The sequence below is a fragment of the Podarcis muralis genome, chromosome Z (assembly GCF_964188315.1).
Source record: "Podarcis muralis chromosome Z, rPodMur119.hap1.1, whole genome shotgun sequence".
NCBI classification, from domain to species: domain Eukaryota; kingdom Metazoa; phylum Chordata; class Lepidosauria; order Squamata; family Lacertidae; genus Podarcis; species Podarcis muralis.
The window spans coordinates 25,720,997-25,742,245 of record NC_135673.1 but is presented as its reverse complement, the minus strand read 5'-3'; the positions used below and the strand labels follow the sequence as shown (position 1 = coordinate 25,742,245).

General features: G+C 42.6%; 1 protein-coding gene across 3 annotated transcripts in view; it reads left to right on the top strand.

Annotated features, from left to right (window-relative positions):
• Positions 1-21,249, top strand: part of COL4A5 (collagen type IV alpha 5 chain) — a 136,170-nt gene that overhangs the window by 93,010 nt on the left and 21,911 nt on the right. For all 3 annotated transcript variants that reach the window (XM_077922419.1, XM_077922420.1, XM_077922421.1), the window contains 11 exons: positions 2,714-2,881; positions 3,922-4,011; positions 4,892-5,041; positions 5,409-5,507; positions 8,036-8,125; positions 8,545-8,684; positions 13,515-13,641; positions 14,829-14,909; positions 19,622-19,720; positions 19,891-19,941; positions 20,674-20,859. In XM_077922419.1, the coding sequence (XP_077778545.1) occupies positions 2,714-2,881; positions 3,922-4,011; positions 4,892-5,041; positions 5,409-5,507; positions 8,036-8,125; positions 8,545-8,684; positions 13,515-13,641; positions 14,829-14,909; positions 19,622-19,720; positions 19,891-19,941; positions 20,674-20,859 (1,281 nt within the window). The remainder of the gene's footprint in view (positions 1-2,713; positions 2,882-3,921; positions 4,012-4,891; positions 5,042-5,408; positions 5,508-8,035; positions 8,126-8,544; positions 8,685-13,514; positions 13,642-14,828; positions 14,910-19,621; positions 19,721-19,890; positions 19,942-20,673; positions 20,860-21,249) is intronic.

Below are 21,249 nucleotides of genomic sequence, written 5' to 3'. Positions count from 1 at the left end.
ATTTGACTAGTTCCATTGACTATAGTATTTAGAATTACTGAATCCTGGCCTTGAGTGATTACATCGTTAAGAAGCACTCCAGTGTTTTTTCTCAGGGAATGGATTCCTCAAGAGCTGTCCAGATTCCTTGCCCCATTTTAATACCCCCTCCACACGACATGCCGTAGCTTCTCAGGTGAATCTCTGCATGTAACACTGCTTTGAATGAACATGTATTCACACATTGCTTGGGCTCCCATACCACCTGTTTGCCAGGCGCTGAGTTTTGCCCATCATATAATTCAGGGAGAGAGAGCCTAGAGCTCTTCAGATTTAGTGTTGGACTACAGTTCCCATGAGCCCTAGCCAGTATGGCCAAGAATGATGGGAGTTGTAGACCAACATCTGCAGGGCCACAGGTTCTTCCACCCTTGATGATGAATTTTTACTCTACAAGCATTTATTTTCCTTCGCATGCCCATTCTACCTGCCTTTCTCAAAACATATTTATGGTTCATTTTTCATTCTCCCATACCACTGTAACTACAGCTGCTCTTGTTAGCCTGATGGAATGCTGTACATGACTAGAGCTTGTACTAACAAATCAGCATTTAACTATCTTTGTTTGTTGTGATGTCACATTCGTTCTTTTGTCTTCATTTCTCTCCATATAGCCTTAACGTTAGGTTGGAATAATGTTAAAACAGTCTTGGTTGCCATGAAACTTGAGACAGTCTCCTTGGTTCACGTTTTCCTTTGTGTGTGTCGCCATTTATTCAATTCCCACCCCACCCCTCTGTTGAAGAACAAAATCATTCCAGCAAATTAGCACATTGCAATAGCTGTGGTATCACTTTGGAAAGAAGAAAAGCCAAAATGTATATATGCTAGGATTTAATTCCGCTATATAAATGCATCAAAAGCTTGCCTTTTCACTGGAATTTTTCTATATTAAAAATATGTTGTCTTTCTCCACATGTGGTAGTTACCACCCATTGGAAAACGTTTCAATCAAGTCTGTTCAAAGTCTAGTCTCTTTGGTGTTGACATTGCATAGCCTGGCATTGTGCTTGGGTTAGGTGACATGCTTTTGCAGTCCACAACCCATTTACTAAATGGTTGTTCTGTCCAGTTGGCGAGTTGTGGATTGTAACCTTTTGTATAGGGTTTGTTTGGTTTTCTTGGTCTAACACCGATGTGCTTCCTTTTGTATCCTAACCTTAATGGCATTCTCGCAACCCCCTTACTGCTTCCTGTGCCTCAACCTCCTGATGAGTTCTTACTGTGCTGGGTTTGCAACTTCTCAGGTTCATCAGGTACTGTGGTTTCCTTCAAGCTTTTTTCCTTCTTCTCTTAAATATTATTTTTCTTACCTTTTTTGTTTAAAATAGCACTTCTTGTTGCTATTGGTAAATAATAATGATAAGAAAAATAATGGAGCACAGAGACAAACATAATATGTTTTAAATTAAAGTTGCTCATCTTTCTTTCAATTACTTGAAAGTTTTTCAGCGTGCATAGCAGTTTCCTTCTTGAGGCATTATTATTATTTGTTTTTGTTAGTATTTTTATTTTATTTAAGATGGACTTACATACTAACCTTTACCATACTTATCTCACGGTGGTTTTCAATACAAATTAAAACAAAACAGCAATAACGTATATACACACACAATTAAAGTCAATGAACAAATAGTTGAATATCATATAAAACATTCTTTACAATATTTAAAATTCGGCATCCATCCAACACTTGCAATGCAAACCTTGAAAATGCATTATGGCTTAACAAAAATGGCGTAACCTGGCACCTAAAAATAACACAGTAAGTAAAAAAAAAAAATTGCCTCTTGATCCATCAGTCATAAAATGGGAGTTGCTTGGTGAAGTGTGGGGTGAAAATTTTCCAAATGAATAAATAATAAAATTAGAATAATCTCTGTTCACTTAGAGCGAGAGTTCAACAGATTGTTTAGACCTAGTGTCTTGAATTCCTGATTTCTAAATTCCTGATTGTGTGTTTGTTAACTTTTGATTTTATTTACCATATTTTTCCATGTATAAGATGAGGCTTTTTCATTTTATAAGTATGTTAAAAATGGGGGGTTCGTCTTATACATGGATAGTGCAGAGAGGGGACGGGTGATTGGTTGCAGCCGCAAGCAGGAGATTATCAGTGGTGATTGGGCTGGTGATTGTTGGCTGTGGCAAGGGCTGTTGTTGGACTGGGTGCCCCCCCCCCCCAAAGCTCAACAACTCTGGGCAATCTCCCCGCATTTTCCTGATTTGGAGTCTCCCAAAATAGGGGGCCTCACGGGGGCATGCTATACACGAAAAAATGCGGTATATTTATATTTTGATTCCTTTTTTTCTTAAAAAAAAAAACTTTTGTAACTTGGACAATTTTAATTTATATTTTATACTCTTTGTAAACTGCTTTGTGGTTTTATTTACACGTAATCAGTTTGCAAATTTTGTTAAATAAAACACATAAAAATGATACCTAGTGTCCTAGCCCTTGTTTTTATCACAGACCTGCTCTGCTGTAGGTTATGTTGAATGAAGGCAACAAGTCAACTCTATACTGCAATATAATCATATTGTGATATAAAGATATGTATATGACGCAGTTTGCAACAATTCCCCTGCTTCTCTTGCCCATACAAGTTGATCTGCAGTACCTTTTGGAAATTGTTTCTTGCTAAAGGATTGTTTTCTAATCATATTTGCCTAGGATTACAGGGCATACCAGGTGAAAAGGGAGATCCTGGTTCACCAGGATTCGACATTCCCGGTCCTCCAGGAGATAGGGGCATTCAAGGATTTCCTGGATCACCCGGTCTCCCAGGACCTCCAGGTTCACCTGGGTCAGTCGGAAGAGATGGACTTCCAGGAATTCCAGGTAAATCCTTTTATACTATCAACTGCATAGTGTAGACACTGTTTGCATCCATGTGGAGCTTTACTTGTAGAAAATAACAATTCCATGTGAATTAGTCTGCTTTAAAGAGATGGCTTGATGTGCAGGAAGCAAGTAAATGCTTGTGTAAAACCAAGCTATCGAAACCTAGTTCACTGGTGAAGAACTGAGAACATTTCAAGCTTTTGCTGTCTGATAGCCTAAACCAGAGATAAATTCAGTTTCAGGGCCTCATGATAACAGAAGTCATGTGCAGCTGATCTAGTTCATAGGTGAACAGTTGGGAAATAAGACAACTATCATGATCAGTCAATTAATTGTGCAACAGATTATTTATTTATTTATTTATTGTTATTGTTTTGCCTGTACATACTTCCAGTGGTGGGGCTTGTGGTGGGATGAAGCTCTCCTCTGGCACTGCTCCTTACTTGGGCAGGGATAGGGACAGGACAATTATAAGTTTGGGAGTGCAGTGGTGAGAGCATTAAATTAGTGTTGGCGGTTGTGCCACCAGTTCAGCTGCTTAGCCCCGACCTCACCCCATTGAGTGCTTCCATGGGTGGCAGGTGACTACTTAGCAAAACACTCTCCCTTCACTCTCTGAAAAGGGCATTCCTCTTCTGCAGTGGTGCCTGTTTCAATGCATGCATGTGGCATCTATAAGTGGAGAGAGTTGCTTTTTTCTTCCTCCAAATCTGTTTTTTTGCATACACAAACTTGTAGTTCAAACTGCTCCAGCTAAACTCCAGTATATGGATTCTGAATGCTTTTTTTGAACTTGTGAAAAGTTGCACATTTAGGAGCCAAGTCCTAGGAGCTTTCATCTTCTAGGGTTATTCTGTAGACGAAGACATTGTGGATGCTTGCAGGAGAGAATGGCTTTTGGATTGCAATAGATGGCTTTAGTGCAATAGACTGATTTGATTCATTCACCAGTTTAATCCTATAGGAAAGAAAGCAGTGAATTTTTTGGGGGGAGGGTGTTTTTGCTCAGAATAAAACTGGTAATTCCATGCATCCAGGTAACAAAGGCGATATGGGAGTGATGGGTGCACCTGGTCCCCAAGGTTCCCCTGGAACCCCAGGCAGGAATGGCCTTCCTGGCATGAAAGGTAAGAGCTCCTTTACCTTACTGTTGTTTTACATTTTTATAGCCATAGAGGTAAAGCAGCATTGGAATGTGGAACTGGTCATTTAAAGATTCTGGAAGTTCAAGTTTACTTCCTGTTTAACACACGTATATAAGAGGAGGGCATTTGATTTCTGTCTCCCTCTGTACATTATTTGGTTATAGTGTTGGCAACCCAAAAATAGTTTTAGCACCTCATGGCCTGATTTTTTTTTTGTGTGTAATAAGAGTATTAGACTAGGACCAGGGCAGACTTGAGTTCAAATCCCCAGTGAGCCATGAAGCTTATTGGGTGATTTTGTCCCATACCTAGCTGACATGGTTCTAGTGAAAGCAAAATGGGTAGGGTAGCAGTGACCATTTATGCCAGAAGGGGGACTCCTGGCCCACAGGCCTAAATAGACCCACAAAATCTCTGAATTTGGCCCCTAAGGCTGTATTGGTTAAACCAAGCCCACCTGTAGTCACTAAGTGCAAAGATCAAAGTTCAGTCTATTTTTCTGCCGAAGATCAAGCAGTGGGTGTATCTCCAATCTTAGTGGTCTAGGACTAAGCCTTAAAATATGAATAACCTGACATTAGATGGTTGGCAATTTGGTGGCCCAAATTGTTAAAAAATAGTCCATAAACGGTGAGTCAGTTCTGGATCTGAGGTTGCCCACCTCCAATTTATACCACTCCGAGCACTTTGGAGGAAGTACAGAACAATAAAATATCATTTTAGTCAATGTATCTTTTGGTTTTTTGGTGTTATACCAAATGCTTTGACCATGCAAAGGGGGTCAGATCGCCACCTGTTTCACAATGTTTTGCAATGTAGACTGAAACAATGATGAATACTCTCTTGTTTGGACACTGCTTAGGCAATGATGGATTACCAGGCCAGCCTGGTCGTCCAGGACCAGCAGGGCAAAAAGGCAGCAAAGGTGAGACAGGCGTGCCTGGACCTCCAGGAACAATGGATCCAGGGCTGCTGGGCTCTAAAGGAGAAAAAGGAGAACCAGGAACTCCTGGTAAGATAATTGTGTTTCTTGTGTTGCTTCCTGTTGTAATACTGTTCAGTACCATTCAGCTCTTTTCAGACCAAGGGACATTCCCCATGCCCCAATCCTTACAACAATTCGATTTAATTTCTGGCTGCATCAATCCTTCCTTCCTTTCTTCTGTCCTTTTTGCTCTGCAATCTTTTTCACTGGAAAAGCACATTCACTAGTTCAGCTGTGGAGCTAATCACATGATGTATGTGAGTGAATATGCACCGCTGGATTTGTGGTCCATGTGCAGTGGCCCTTAGCTTGGTTGATTGGATGATGCTGTTGGAACTGTTAACATGTTTCTGTTTGTGCACCTAAATAAAACTCTCTGTCTCTTTGCCTGAAGGTATTCCTGGTTTAACAGGGCAGAAGGGCTACCCAGGCACCCCAGGTGACCCAGGGACTCCTGGACTAGTTGGACAGCCAGGGATACCTGGACTACCAGGTAAGGAAGATGGCTTGTGTAAATGTGCATGTGCTGTGTGACCACAAGATCATCAGTGAAGACAATGCACACCAAAATATTGCATTGACTTCAAACCATTTTACAGGTGTTGGCTTGATTGACTTACACCTGCACATCTTGCTGAGGTTTCTATTCTCCTTCTCTGCTAAAGCACTGAGAACTTGCCTGCTCTTAAAAGAGCTAGAAATGTTGCCAGAGTCATGTGTGGATTCATGTTGACCTATTGAGCAATTGGATGTTGGTTATTTATCAGTAACTAAGGAATATGAGGAAAGCAAAGGTTTATAAAATCATGTGTAGCATAAAGAATGTGGATAGAGAAAGGATTTTCTCCCTCTCTCATAACACTAAAATGTGAGGACATTCAATGAAGCTGAATGTTGGAAGATTCAGGATAGATAAAAGGAAGTACTTATTCATACAGTGCACATGGAACTCACTCCCTCAAGAGGTAGTGATGGTCTATCACTCTTATGTGATTGTAATAGTGGGGCACCGGAATCGTTGCATCACATAATTTTTGATTGTGCTTTTCACTCATCGGCCAGGAGCAAGTTCCTTGCTCAGTATCTAAAGGGAATTGCCGATGATACGAATGAAGCCAAACTGAGATATCTATTAAATGATGATGACCCCCTAAGATCACTCACGGTTGCCAGATTCTTGATCAGCGTCCTATCCCTAAAGAAGAGAAACGGACTCCTGTGCGGCTCGGAAAATCCCTTTAAACCATGATCTATGTTTTAGGATGTAACTAGGTGATATCACCACTGATGTCTTCTATTAATTTATGAGCAGAGGGTGATGTTTATGTTACAAATTTATTGTAATGTATGATGTTGGTCTTTTGTTTTTGTTCTGCTTTGGTTCTTGTCTGTTTTTTGTAAGTTTTGACGGTTTTAAATTTGGAGGTTCAAGTACATTATGTTGGTATGGGAAACTGTCGTGTGACGGGCCAATGGCCGTAATAAAGATCAATCAATCAATCAATCAATCAATCAATCAATCAATCAAGAGGTAGTGATGGCCACCAACTGGGATGGCTTTAAAAGAGGATTGGATCAATTCAAGGTGAATCAGGCTATCAGTGGCTACTAGTCACTTCCACAGTCAGAGGCAGTAATGCTGCTGTATACCAGTTGCTAGAAACTCCAGTGGCGGGGAGTGCTCTTTTGCTTGTATCCTGCTTGCAGGTTCCCCACAAGCATCTAGTTGGCCACAGTGAGAACAAAATGGGCTGTTAGCCTCACCCAGCAGGCTTTTATTGCATTTTTTTTTGTTAAGTTAAAACCATGCAAGCAATTAATTATTCAGCCAACCACACTGTATATTGTTAGAAGCATCATGGCCCACCCTACTAAGCCAATGCTAATCATGACGTTCCACAGTCCTTAGTTTTAAGTCTTATGATTAACAATATAAACCCAGGATCTTCTGCTGATATACCAATATCCTCCAACATTTTGCAGTTGAAAATTGGGGTATGCGTAACATGCATTAACACCCTAGTTCTTATAGCTGGAAGGATAAACAGTCTGACTGTGGAGAAGGCAGATTCCTATTTTCCTTTTAAAATTTCCCCATTATTACACATTGTTGACAGCTCCACTGCACAGCTGTTTGCTATATTTAAACTGCCTGCCTTCTGCTTATTTAAAAGCCAAGCTCAATACAGCTAGGGCAGGTGCCCCATAGTATATTAGCAGTTCAAAGTGTATCATGATAGTTGCAGTTTGTGAAATGGCAGGCTGTGCATGGTGACTTAAGAGTTCACATGCAATGCATTTTCTTCTAATGTGCAATAGAGAGAAAATGCAACCCCTCCTCACATGGAGATTGCACTTCTAGAGACTCTGAGGAGGGTGATAAATCATGAGAAAACCATCAGCTCTAGTTAGTCGTTCTAAGAAAATGTTAACAAGGCATCCATCAAAGACCGAAACCAGGGAAGTGATTTTTAAAGAAATGGACTAGGAAACAGGAACTGTTGTTGATAAACAGTTGTAATGTGTGATACACATTCAAATACATGGGTTCTCAATTACACATCCAGGGCACTTTCTTGCAGCATTTTATGGACTCAGACTGCTCACCCATGCATGTTTTTCACAGTGTCCATACAACTTCCTTAACAAAATATTATTTCATTCACACACAAAAACCAGTTTAAGATGGATTTCCACTTTAAGGCTCAGTTAAGACAAAAGTTTTCTCTCCAATTCAGGTACTCAGTTATCATAGCAAACATGAGAAAATATTGTTTGTTGTCAATTTCTGTTGATAATGGTCACTGTGTGTTTTTGAACTTTGAATTAAAAAATCACAGTATTCACAGCATTTGGGCCCTGCTGTTCACAATTTATCAGAAACACTTCATCTGATGAAGTAGGTTCTAGTCTATGAAAACTTACGCCATAATAAATGTATTAGACTCTTTTTGTGTGTCTTTGATGGGGAAAATGATTTTCCTAGAAGCAAGCTGATTATGATGATTGTGCCTTCTCTAGGCCCGAAGGGAGACTTGGGATTTCCTGGGCCACCAGGACCAACTGGACCTCCTGGACAGAAAGGTGCCAGTGGTGAAATGGGACTTCCAGGTAGTTATTTAAAGCATTTTTCTTCCTGGGTTGTTTAGCTGTTTATTGGTTTGTTGGACAGTAAGGGGGCGGGGATTAAACTGCAGTTCTAAAACATATCCAGAGATTAAGCCTCATTAGATACTTTATTTGCTGCTGAGTTAACATGTGTACATTTGACTGATTCATTAATTAAATATACTGTAAGGAACTTTGGACAACTTTGGACAGAGCAGCAAAACATAGAGCAACTCTTACTTATTTTCTAGGGTCCTTTATTTCTGCAATTTCCAAAAGAAGTATATTCTATTGTGGTTGCAAACCCTGCTTATAGCATCCCCCCCACCTTCAGTTTCAAAGATATTGAATTTGGATAGGTAGTTTGCAAACTGAGCCCTTTAGAAGCCATTGCAAAACTTTCTTTTTAATATTTTGGGCAGGTCCTCCAGGCCAAAAAGGTTTCCAAGGCATAGCAGGCCAGCCTGGCCAGCCTGGCCAGCCAGGGTTTCCTGGGCTGAAGGGAGATAAGGGTGACCCAGGCCTATCAGACATCGGTATTCCAGGGCCCCCTGGCCCTAAGGTATGTTGTCAAAATGTTATTTCAAATTAAGAGCACTATTTCTAATGTACAAGGGCAGGACTCCAATACCCTACCCAGCTCTTTGCCTCTGACCATCTCTGGCAGAAGTGAAACAGATTCTGAAAAATGAACAAATGTAGGGGAAAGGTTTGCTTGCTGTCATAATGGATTCCTGTTGCATCATAGGATTATTGTGGGCATAATCCAGTACACACTGAAATTGGTGTGCCTCAAGCATACCAATACTGACGTGCACTTGCTTGCCTCTATTAGAAAAAATTAAGAACCTAACAAGAGTCTTGCTGGCCTATCTAGTCAACATCCTTTTCTCATAGTCACCAACCAGATGCCTGTTGGAAGCCCAAAACCAGGACCTGTGCTGAAAACTACTTGTGATTCCCAGCAGCTAGCATTCAAAGGCACCCTGCCACTGACAGTGGAGGTCGGACATAGTCATTGTGGCTAGCAGCCATTCATCGTCTTACCATCCATGAATTTATCTAATCCTCTCTTAAAGTTGGAAGCCATCACTACTTCTTGTAGTATCCAATTTGCAGGGCTCTGGTGCATAAAAGAACTTCCTGTCCCATTCAGCACATAGGACAACTCTTTTTTTCTGCTCACGAAAGAGCCTTTTCTTTGCTGTGGGAACACTCTGCACATGCATGCACACTCATCTTTGCGCGTGCACATCTGAGACCCTATGTTTCCATCAGGGCTTTTGGATCACATGCACTGCATGCAAAAATAACATAGAATCATACACCAGAGGGAAAGCTGTGTAGGTCTGTTGCCAAGAAAGAGTCTTGTGACATCTGAAAGAGTAAACATTTTATTGTGGCAGAAATTTGCATGGATTAGAGCCCAATTCATCAGGAGGATGAAGTGAAGCTTTTTAGTTCCAAGGAAGCTGAATGTTAAATGTTAGAAGATTCAGGGCAGACAAAAAGAAGTACTTCTTCACATAGCACATAGTAAAATTGGAATTTGCTCCCAAAAGAGGCAGTGATGGCCACCAGCTTGGATGCTTTTAAAAGAGGATTAGGCAAATTCATACTGTGGTACCTCGGGTTAAGTAATTAATTCGTTCCGGAGGTCCGTTCTTAACCTGAAACTGTTCTTTACCTGAAGCACCACTTTAGCTAACGGGGCCTCCTGCTGCTGCTGCGCCGCCGCTGCACGATTTCTGTTCTCATCCTGAAGCAAAGTTCTTAACCCAAGGTACTAGTCTGTAACCCAAAGCGTATGTAACCCGAAGTACCACTGTACAGGATAAAGCTATCAATGGCTAGTTGTCATGAAGGCTCATTTATCTGCTGTTTCAGAGGCAGCATGCTTCTCAATACTAGTTGCTGGGGATTATGTGTAGGAGAGTGCTGTTGAGCACATCATCTGGATAGGTATCTGGTTGGCCATGGTGAGAACAGGATCCTGGACTAGAAACATCTTTGGTCTGATCCAGCTGGACTCTTCCTATGGTATTATGGGTGATCATCTGTTGGCATGTGTAACATACATGGGGAGAGAAGGGAGGGAGTGAAAGCCATGGAGCCTGAAGGCCTTGCAACAGCTGGTGTCCAATAACTCTTTGCCTTCTATTCCTACACATCTATCTTGAATACTTTTACTTAGAAATATCACAGGGTGTGCCACTATTCCAGCCTTCATTCTCTATGTACATTTGTATATTTGCCAACTTAGGACAATACTCCATGCATGAGATGAAGTTGGTTATGGCCCATGAAACATAACACAATTTATTTTTTCTTCATTGCAATTTTAAATACCGTATTTTTCGCCCTATAAGACGCACTTTTCCCCCTCCAAAAATGAAGGGGAAATGTGTGTGCATCCTATGGGGTGAATGCAGGCTTCAGGAAGCTATCCGCAAGCCGTGGGAGAGCTGCGCGGCTTGTGGAGAGCTGCCTGCACCCCAAAGCCTAGGGTGCACTAAGCTCAGCCATGGGAGAGTCACGCAGCTCTCTCACGGCTAGCAGAGAGCTTGCCTGCACCCAGAAGTTCCGTCCTCTCCCCCATGCTTTTTAACATCTACATGAAGCCGCTGGGAGAGATCATCGGGGATTTGGACTGGGTGTCCATCAATATGCAAATGATACCCAGCTCTACTTCTCTTTCAAATCAGAACCAGTGAAGGTGGTGAAGTTCCTGTGTGAGTGCCTGGAGGCAGTTGGAGGATGGATGGCGGCTAATGGATTGAGGTTGAATCCTGACAAGACAGAAGTACTGTTCTTCGGGGACAGGGGCGGGCTGGTGTGGAGGACTCCCTGAATGGGGTAACTGTGCCCCTGAAGGACCACGTGTGCAGCCTGGGAGTCATTTTGGACTCACAGCTGTCCATGGAGATGCAGGTCAATTCTGTATCCAGGGCAGCTGTCTACCACCTCCACCTGCCCGCAGACTGTCTCGCCAGAGTGGTGCATGCTCTAGTTATCGCCCGCTTGGACTACTGCAATGTGCTCTGTGTGGGGCTACCTTTGAAGGTGACCCAAAAACTACAAGTAATCCAGAATGCAGCAGCTAGACTGGTGACTAGGGGCAGCCGCCGAGACCACATAACTCCAGTCTTGAAAGACCTACATTGGCTCCCAGTACGTTTCCGAGCACAATTCAAAGTGTTGGTGCTGACCTTTAAAGCCCTAAACGGCCTCGGCCCAGTATACCTGAAGGAGCGTCTCCACCCCCATCGTTCTGCCCGGACGCTGAGTTCCAGCGCCGGGGGCCTTCTGGCAGTTCCCTCATTGTGAGAAGCAAAGCTACAGGGAACCAGGCAGAGGGCCTTCTCGGTAGTGGCGCCCACCCTGTGGAACGCCCACCCATTAGATATCAAAGAGATAAATAACTACCGTATTTTTCTCTCTATTACACGCAGATTTTTTCTCCTAAAAAGGAAGGGGAAATGTCTGTGCGTGTTATGGAGCGAATGTGGGGGGTCCCTGGAGCCGATTAGGGGAGCGCAGGAACAAAAATCAGCAAAAATCAATCGTGCGTTGTGTCCGAGAGGGAAACCTGAAAAGAGGAAGTGGTTGCTTTCCTGCATTCTGCCTCAGGGTCTTACTGCCCACCCTCCTCTGTTTCGTTGCTGTGTTTGCTCAAACGGAACAAAGAGCAGGCAAATCCCCTCCCCTCCAGGCAAGCAGAGGGGAAAGCAGAGGTCTTTCCTTCTAATTCCTCTCCGTGCTCCTCGCAGGCAGCCAGAAAACATGCAGGAGGAGAGAGAAAGCTGGCTTCGGTTTGTGGAAACTTTTGCCTTTCTTTCTTCCCTCCCGTAAAATCCCTCTCCTGCTTTCTTAGCCAGCTGCTTCTCTGCACACCGCTCTCTTGTCCCTTCTGTGTTTTTCCTTCACTCCCCACTTAAAATGTAGTTACAAAGCATGGATCCACATGGATCCTCAGGATCTTTGCATTGGGCCACCCCAAATTCACCATCAGATCACATAGCAGCCTGCCCCCCTAAAATCACACACCCACTGTTGCCTGGGGCTGCAATGGTGCAAAAACGTGGTTAAAAAGCATGGATCCACATGGATCCTCAGGATCTTTGCATTGGGCCACCCCAAATTCACCATCAGATCACATAGCAGCCTGCCCCCCAAAAATCACACACCCACTGTTGCCTGGGGCTGCAATGGTGCAAAAATGTGGTTAAAAAGCATGGATCCACATGGATCCTCAGGATCTTTGCATTGAGCTACCCCAAATTCACCATCAGATCACATGTCTGTGGCCACAGCATGAAGCACAAAAATGATACATCCACTGTTTCATTCAAAAAAAATTTCCTTGTTTTCCTCCTCTAAAAACGATGTGCGTGTTATGGTCAGGTGCGTGTTATAGAGCGAAAAATACGGTACCTGACATTTAGAAAGCATCTGAAGGCAGCCCTGTTCGGGGAAGCTTTTAATGTGTGACATTTTAATGTATTTTTAATCTTTGTTGGAAGCCACCCAAGGTGGCTGGGGAAACTCAGCCAGATGGGCAGGGTACAAATAAATTACTACTACTACTACTACTACTACTACTACTACTATCAGCACACTCCATCCCCCATGCCCGCTAAGCATAGTCCACTTTCTGTAAACCTTGGAATTTCCTCAAGCCTGCTGATGCCTCCTCCTTGTGGAGCTGTCCCTAACCTTTTGGACATCATCCCTGACCATTGGCCATGCTGGCTGAGGCTGATGAGACATGTAAGTCCAACAGCATCTGCAGGGCACCAGGCTAGGGAGAAGACTGCTCTTTGACATGTTGATGAAGACACATAGATACCCACACTTGGAGAATGAGTTCACTTTTGGTATGTAGTGAAAAGAACTGAGAGTGGGAAAATATGAAGTTCTTCTGATGAAATTGGCTTCTGGAATGGCACAGGGAGGCGTGGGAAAGGGTACCTCCTGGTATTCCAACTCTTTGCTAGTCCTGAAATTTTTACAATACTCTTAGGCCACATTTACATTATACATTTAATAAACATTGTGACCCTACTTTGAACAGCCAGGGTTTTCCCCCAAATAATTATGGAAAGTATAGTTTGTTAAGGGTACTTAGAGTTGTTAGGAGAACCCACCCCCACCCCCATTTCCCTCATGGGGCTACAGTTTTTTCAGTCATTTAATGACCAATTGTTCTTCCCAATGACCTCTGGGAATTGTGGTTCTGCACTCTTAGCAAACTTCAGCTCCCATAATTCTTTGGGAGAAGCCATGATTGTTTATAATGGTATAATAGTGCTTCAGATGAATGGTGTGAATGTGGCCTTAGTTGTGTTTGCCTCAGTCAAGCATAAACCTTTCTTCCTTTCCCCCCCCCTAGGGTGACCCTGGTTTGCCTGGATATACAGGTAGTCCTGGCAACAAAGGTTCTCCTGGCAATCCTGGGCTGCCTGGTTTAGCTGGCAGTCCAGGTGCAAAAGGTGATGCTGGCCTCCCCGGATTCCCAGGTAATTAATTTCCATTGAATTTCACTGTTATTTCTTCTGTTTTTCCTCCATGGTTCTCACACTTCAGCTCCTGGAACAAGTAATTTTTCTCTCCCTGATTATGCATATATAAAATTTATATATAAAATTTAAAATAAAAATTGTAAAGATGTCAGTTCAATCCAATGAAATGAAACGGGGTGAAATAAGTAAATGATAGTAATAAAAATAAATCATTTTTGATACAAATGAATAACCCAAGCCCTTTTTTAACTGTTTCACTTTTTTAACACTATTCAGCAGATGTGGTTGGAAATACATGGAGTGTTTATGTCCGGTTATTGCTGTAACTCTTGATTGCGTTCAGGCGTGGATTAAGGATCTGTGGTGCCTTAGGCTGATAGATGGGAAGGCCCTAAGTGTTATATACTGTACATTAAAGTAGATAAATCATAAAGTCATAAAATGATCTAAAATTAACAAAGCAGCTCAAATCAAAGAGAAAGTATTCAAACAATAAATCATTGTCTCCTCTGATTTCCCCTTTTCCTCAGTTTGGCTGTGGCAGTCAAGTGTGGTGTCATTCCTCTGTAAGGCTCATGGTGGCAGACTTGCATAATAGATTTTTCTTCCTTATTATTTTCACAACAACCTAGAAGGAAGATGAGGCAAAGTGGAGAACAAGGGCCCAAGGACACCAGTTGACATTGTTGTTGAAATGGGAAACTGAAGGGCCTAACGAAATTTGAGAGCCTAAGGCTATAACATTCTGGTTAATCCGGCCCTGTTTATGCTTCCCTTTTTATTGGCATGTATACACTGTCAACATCGTAAAACAAATAGGACTGTTATTAAGGCCCCATAGACAAAGGCAGAAATGCCTTTCCTTTTCCTTTACATATTTGCTCTTGTAAAGAAAGATACATAAAATCAAAAGCACCACATTTTAACATCACGTTGCTTTGCCACTTTTTCCATGCCTGAATTGCAATTCTTGCACCAGGTACTACAGTTTCCATCCTACTTGGCTGTTTGTATTTTTAAATTGTGTTGTTGTTATCTACAGCTCTGTGGTTTTTACATAATAATGTTTTCTTTATAGTTGTTATTGTGCTTTGTTGTGAAAGCTGCTTTGGACAGGCTTTACCTGGAGAATCAACATAGCTGTATTTGAAAAGACGAGGATTGCATAAACTCTGTTTTCACAGGTACACCAGGTATTCCAGGACCAAAAGGTATTGATGGACCCCCAGGTAATCCAGGTGTTCCAGGGTCACCTGGGCCTCCAGGTATGTGTAATATCTGTTAATCTTCTTTTTTATTAATTACAAATAAAAGTATTGTTACATATTCCCCACTACCTTGAGTGTTGAGAAGATGCAGGTGCAAAGCGTACCTGTTTTTGAACTATGAATATTCCTTTAATGGCAGCAATTGTGTGCTGGCATACCCATGGCACTTGTATCAAGATATGAGTGTAGCACCCCCTTTTTTTACCTCTTCCCCCCCAAAAAAACCCTGCGCTGGCCCTTTAAACAGTAATCAGGCAGCAATATCACAACAGTATTATGTAGGGAGTTCTAGTAAAAAGGTAAAGGTACCCCTGCCCGTACGGGCCAGTCTTGACAGACTCTAGGGTTGTGCGCCCATCTCACTCAAGAGGCCGGGGGCCAGCGCTGCCCAGAGACACTTCCGGGTCACGTGGCCAGCGTGACAAGCTGCATCTGGCGAGCCAGAGCCGCACACGGAAATGCCATTTACCTTCCCGCTAGTAAGCGGTCCCTATTTATCTACTTGCACCCGGGGGTGCTTTCGAACTGCTAGGTTGGCAGGCGCTGGGACCGAGCAGCGGGAGCGCACCCCACCGCAGGGATTCGAACCGCCGACCTTTCGATCGGCAAGCCCTAGGCACTGAGGCTTTTACCCACAGCGCCACCCACGTCCCTGGGAGTTCTAGTAGAGACTTGTAAATTTGTGAAATGCTTTCTCTTTTCCTGAATGCAAATGCAGGTGACAGGTAGTTAGTATACCTTACCTGTAAATGATTTGGAATAAGGATTCAGTATTTTGAGAATAAATCCCAATTTTGATTCCACAGATGAAGCCAGTGGCTTTGATTTCTCTCAGTCTCTTAGTAGACAATAGATTGTGACTGGCGCTTGTGGTCTAAACCACTGAGCCTTCTGGACTTGCCAATCGGAAGGTCAGCAGTTTGAATCCTTGCAATGGAATGAGCTCCCGTTGCTCTGTCCCAGCTCCTGCCAATCTAGCAATTTGAAAGAACACCGGTGCAAGTAGATCAATAGGTAAATGGCGGGAAGGTAAATGGCGTTTCCATGCACTCTGGCTTCCGTCACAGTGTTCCATTGTGCCATAAGCGGTTTAGTCATGCTGGTCACATGACTAAGAAAGCTGTTTGTGGACAAACGCCAGCTCCTTTGGCCTGAAAGCAAGATGAGCACCACAACCTCATAGTCTCCTTTGACTGGACTTAACCGTCCAGGGGTCCTTTACATATTTTTTAAAAATAGATTGATACATTAACAAATACTGCTCATACAAACTGATGTCAGGGATTAAAACATTTAAGTGCAACTTGATGCTGAGTTTCATTTGTCAAATAGAGCTATTTAACCATTTAAATTTCTCCCTGATAAATGCATTATTGCGATCACAATATATCCTACCAAGAGAGAACCTGTCTTTGTGGCAATGAACACTATAGAAGACCGTGACAATTGTTTGTGAATTCAAACTTCATGCACCGGAAAAAAGTGTGTGGGAGGAAGAAAGATGTGAACCATTCAGTCATTTTGAAATATTTAATGCTCACAATAAAATAATAATACTGTTGATAGTTATTTACTAGTTTTATACACATTAGAGAGTTTAGATATTCAGTAAGAGCAAATTTGAAGGCATAGAAAGCTTGTTTAGTATAGTAGTTTCAGAGCTTAAGCTGGAAACAGAAATGAACTTATTTTTTCTGTTCCATTGTGTTCTGGGTTCCTTCTGCCTCATACTCAAAGGCTGCTGCCTTCTGGTTTAAATTGGGGAATTTCTAAAATCGATATTTTAACTGGCATGTGCAGTTTGCTACAGTTTTCAGCTTGTGTCTTTTTTCTTTCTTAACAGATTACTGAGGCATACCTGACCATGTGCACAGGGATTGAATTGCAGAACACAAAGAAATTATGATACAATGGTGTGATCATATCAGGATTCCTTTGTGTGCTGCTATTTAAACAAGCTTTGATTATTTTTGTGTGTGCTCTGAATTGGTGGCTTCAGCAATCTTTATCAAAAGGGAAAGGAGATGGGGAGATCAGTTTGAGTACTGTGTCAGGTTCCGGGCACCACAGTTTATGAAGCTGGTGACAAATTGGGATATAGCCAGAGAATGGTGACAGAAACGTGAGGGGCTTGGAGACCAAATCTATGAGGAAAAGGTTGAAGGAGCTGAATATGTTTATTCTGGACAAGAGCCCAAACAATGGGCTGTCTCCAACGACCCATTGAAGTGGATGGACATGACTTTTAAATCTGGTCATTGACCATAATAATAAATATTTTTGATTTGGACATAATTCGATGAAATAGACATGAAGAGCTTTCTGGTGGTACAAGCTGTTTAACAGGGGGAGATGTGGACTAGTAACTTTTGTTACAGGCTTTTAAGCAGAAGCTAGATGGTCCTCCAACTAGAGATGCTGTAGCAGTAGGTTTCCTGTGTTAGCCAAGGTGGACTAGATGGTGTTTGAGGTTCCTTCCACCTCTATGAATCTATAAGAACTCAGGCAAACTGCACACATAACAGCAATATACCGTATTTTTCGCCCTATAGGACGCACCGTCCCATAAGGCGCACCTAGTTTTTTGGGGGGGAAATAAAGGGGGGGAAAATATTTTTCCCCCAGGCACGGGGCTGGGGTGGGGGAAGCCCGAGCTTCCCCAGCCCCCAGAACACGCAACTCTCCGCAAGCCGTGGGAGCCCAGTGCCGGGCTCCAGCGCCTTGCGGAGAGCTGCGCGAAACCTGGAGAGCGAGAGGGGTTGGTGCGCACCGACCCCTCTCGCTCTCCAGGCTTCAGCGAAAGCCTGCATTCGCCCCATAGGACGCACACACATTTCCCCTTCATTTTTGTTTTGTTTTTTTTTAAATGATATTTATTGAGAATTTAAAATTACAGAGAGAAAAAAGAAAGAGAAAAAAGGAATTAAACAATACAAGTCAATAAAAAGAAAAAAGAGTACAAAACACACAATACATCAGAACCAAAAACAAAAGCACAAAATAAAAAAAATTAAAAACAAATCCAGTATTCCCATATCTTTATCTTTCATTAACTTGTTTCATCGACCTCCTCACACCTCCCTTTTTTGTATTCTAATTATTAATTATCTCAACAAATCCTTTCCATCTTTCACTATATTCTGTCCTTTAGTTATCTTAATTTATTTAAACCTTATCTTACCATAAAAAGCCCTAAAACTTAAAACTTATTTGTACATAACTCCTTATAGCATTTCTACTAAAGCCAAATAGTTTCCTTCCAGCATTTTTCTAACACTCATTATTTTTACAATATTACTCTAAATAAATTTTTAAACTTTCTTCCAATCTTCACCCACCATCTCCTCTTCCTGGTCTCGGGTTCTGTCAGTCCTTTCTATCTATTCCATCTAGTCCATCAACCTGGTGATCTTCTGTCCGAGGCTCTTAACTCTTTTCCATGTCCCTTCTGCAGATCTTCTTCATATTTATACCTGCACTTTACTTTGTCTTCTGCTGATCTTGTTCATTTCCCCTTCATTTTTGGAGGGGGAAAAGTGTGTCCTATAGGGCGAAAAATACGGTACACTAAGCAACTGAACATCAGAAATGAAAATGCTATAACACCAACAATAGGCATGAGCGTAGAGGGCAGCCAGTAGGGGTTGGTAAGGGGAATAAGGGACTATAATGTTTTATTGAAACAAATCTAATATACTATAGGGTTTTTAAAAAACCAAAAAACCAATATCCTTAATTTTTAAAGAGGAAGATTGATAGATAAGTAATGCATTGACAGTACCCCAGAAACAAGACTGAGAACCGTCAAATCCAAGGGCAAATTTTGTGAGCTATCTTGAAGTACCGGTAGATTACTTGGCTCTTATAAAATGCTGTTAATACAGCGATGGATGGAACTGAGCATTTTCACCCCTCAAGTAGGTTTTATAGTTCTCTGCATACACCAAAGTAAGGGGAATGTTTTGATCGCTGAAGCAAACGGTCTTAAGGTAAAGATGGATGATAAACAAAACTATGGTGCGACCACATTTGGAATACTGAGTTTTGCTCACCTTGCCTCCAAAAGGATATTGTAGAGTTGGGAAGCATTCAGAAATGATCAAGGGGATGTAGTGACTCTCCCCTATGAAGAAAGGTTTCAGTGTTTGGGACTTTTTAGTTTAGAGAAAAGGTGAGTAAGAGGCGACATGGTAAAAGTTTATAAAATTGTGCCTGGCATGGGGAAAGTGGACAGAGAAATGTTTTTCTCCCTCTCTCATAGACACTAGGAAAGGAAATGCTTCTTCTTCACACAGTGCGTAGTGAAGATGATGGAACTTGCTGCCGCAGGAGGCAGTGATGGCCACCAACACAGATGGCTTTAAAAGAGGGTCTGACAAATTCATGGGAGAACAAGGCTATCAGTGGCTACTTACCACCATGCCTATGTTCTGCCCCCACAAGCAGAGGGAGAAATGCTTCTGAATGCCAGTTGCTGGAATCCATAGGGGGGGGGAATTGTGCTTGTATCCTGCCTGCAGATTTCCCACAGGCATCTGGTTGGCCCCTGCCAGGAAAGGATCCTGGACTAGATGGACCACTGGTCTGATCCAGCAGGCCTTGCCTATGTCCTCCTTATCTTGGTAGCTGTTCAGAATGCATCCATAGGTCAGTATGAGGATCAGTAATGAAATCCAATATTTGTAATATACTCTTTCTACTATTCTTAGGTGACATTGGCCACCCTGGCCCTCCCGGCCTCGTAGGGGAAAAAGGACAGCCTGGACGGGATGGCATTCCTGGACCAGCAGGACAGAAAGGCGAACCAGGTCAGCACCTTCCATCTCTTACAATGTTTTCTTTTCTCTTTCTGATACAAACACTTGAGGTGGCAGTTCTACCATAGATGCACTCATTGGTTAAAAGTGTTTGCCTCTAGCAGCAAGTACTGCATTCACAGATCTATAACTAACCTGTCTATGGCGATTGTGTATTTTAGGTCAACCAGGGTTTGGACGCCCCGGACCTCCTGGACTCCCAGGACTCTCAGGCAAAGTTTATTTTTCTTCATTCATGAAAGAGAGGGATCATAGCTCAGTGGCAGGACACATGCTTTGCATGCAGAAGGTCCCAGGTTCAATCATGGATTTCTCCAGTTAAAAAATGATCAGGTAGCAAAGACCTCTGCTTGAGAACCTGGAGAACCATTACTATTCAAAAGAGATGATTCTTAGTAACATGAACACATAACCTGATTTGGTATAAGAAATTACAGCTGGTGTCTATTGAAATGGACAGAGTAGGTGGGACCAGTGCTTTTTTCTGGGGGGATGCAGGGGTATGCATACCCCTAAACATTATGTGTATCTAAGTTAGGCCTCATTGAGGGACAGTATTTCAGTATGAGTAGGAAAATGAGAGTACCCCTTAACATTTTTTTAGAAAAAAAGCACTGGCTGGGACCATAGTCACTGACTAGCAGAAAAACCTCTGACTGGTTGCAAGAAAGAAGATGGGTGGGTGCGCACAGACTATGATTGGTGGGGCAGTATCCTCTTTAATGGACCAGCTTTCACTTGGGATAAGGTTTTCTTCTGTGTGCCTCAGATCCCTATTTTGCACTTTACCTCCGCCCAATGGATCTCAGGATCCGGGGGTGGGGGTGGGACATGTAGATCCTGCAAGCTTGATGTCTGCCTGCCTTTAGTATACAGTATTGATAATTGAAACATTGCAGTGCATCTATAAACATGCTCTCTTCTCTTCCCCCACCCTTAAACAGGTCAAAAGGGTGACTCGGGTTTACCTGGACCCTCAGGACCTCCAGGAGCCCCTGGTCTGAAGGGAGAAACAGGCGGTCCAGGATTCCGTGGCCTTCCAGGTTCCCCTGGCTCTCCAGGGCTACCAGGACCACCTTCAGAAGGGCCTAAGGGAAGCCCTGGGCAACCAGGCATACCAGGGAGGCCAGGTAAGAAAGAGAAAATTCAACAGACATTTTGCTGACAGGTTATTGGTCTGTTGGAACAGTATACTTGTATACTGTTCGGCTGAAATTGCAATACACGCACCTGATGTCTTCTGGGTATCCTTAATTTACCATGAGAGGTTACCTGAAAGTACAGTGGTAACTCGGGTTACAAACACCTCGAGTTACAAACACTTCAGGTTACAGACTCCGCTAACCTGGAAGTAGTACCTCGAGTTAAGAACTTTACCTCAGGATGAGAACAGAAATCGCGTGGCGGCGGGAGGCCCCATTGGTTAAAGTGGTACCTCAGGTTAAGAATGGTTTCGGTTAAGAACAGACCGCCGGAACGAATTAAGTTAGTAACCAGAGGTACCCATGTCAAGAGTGAAA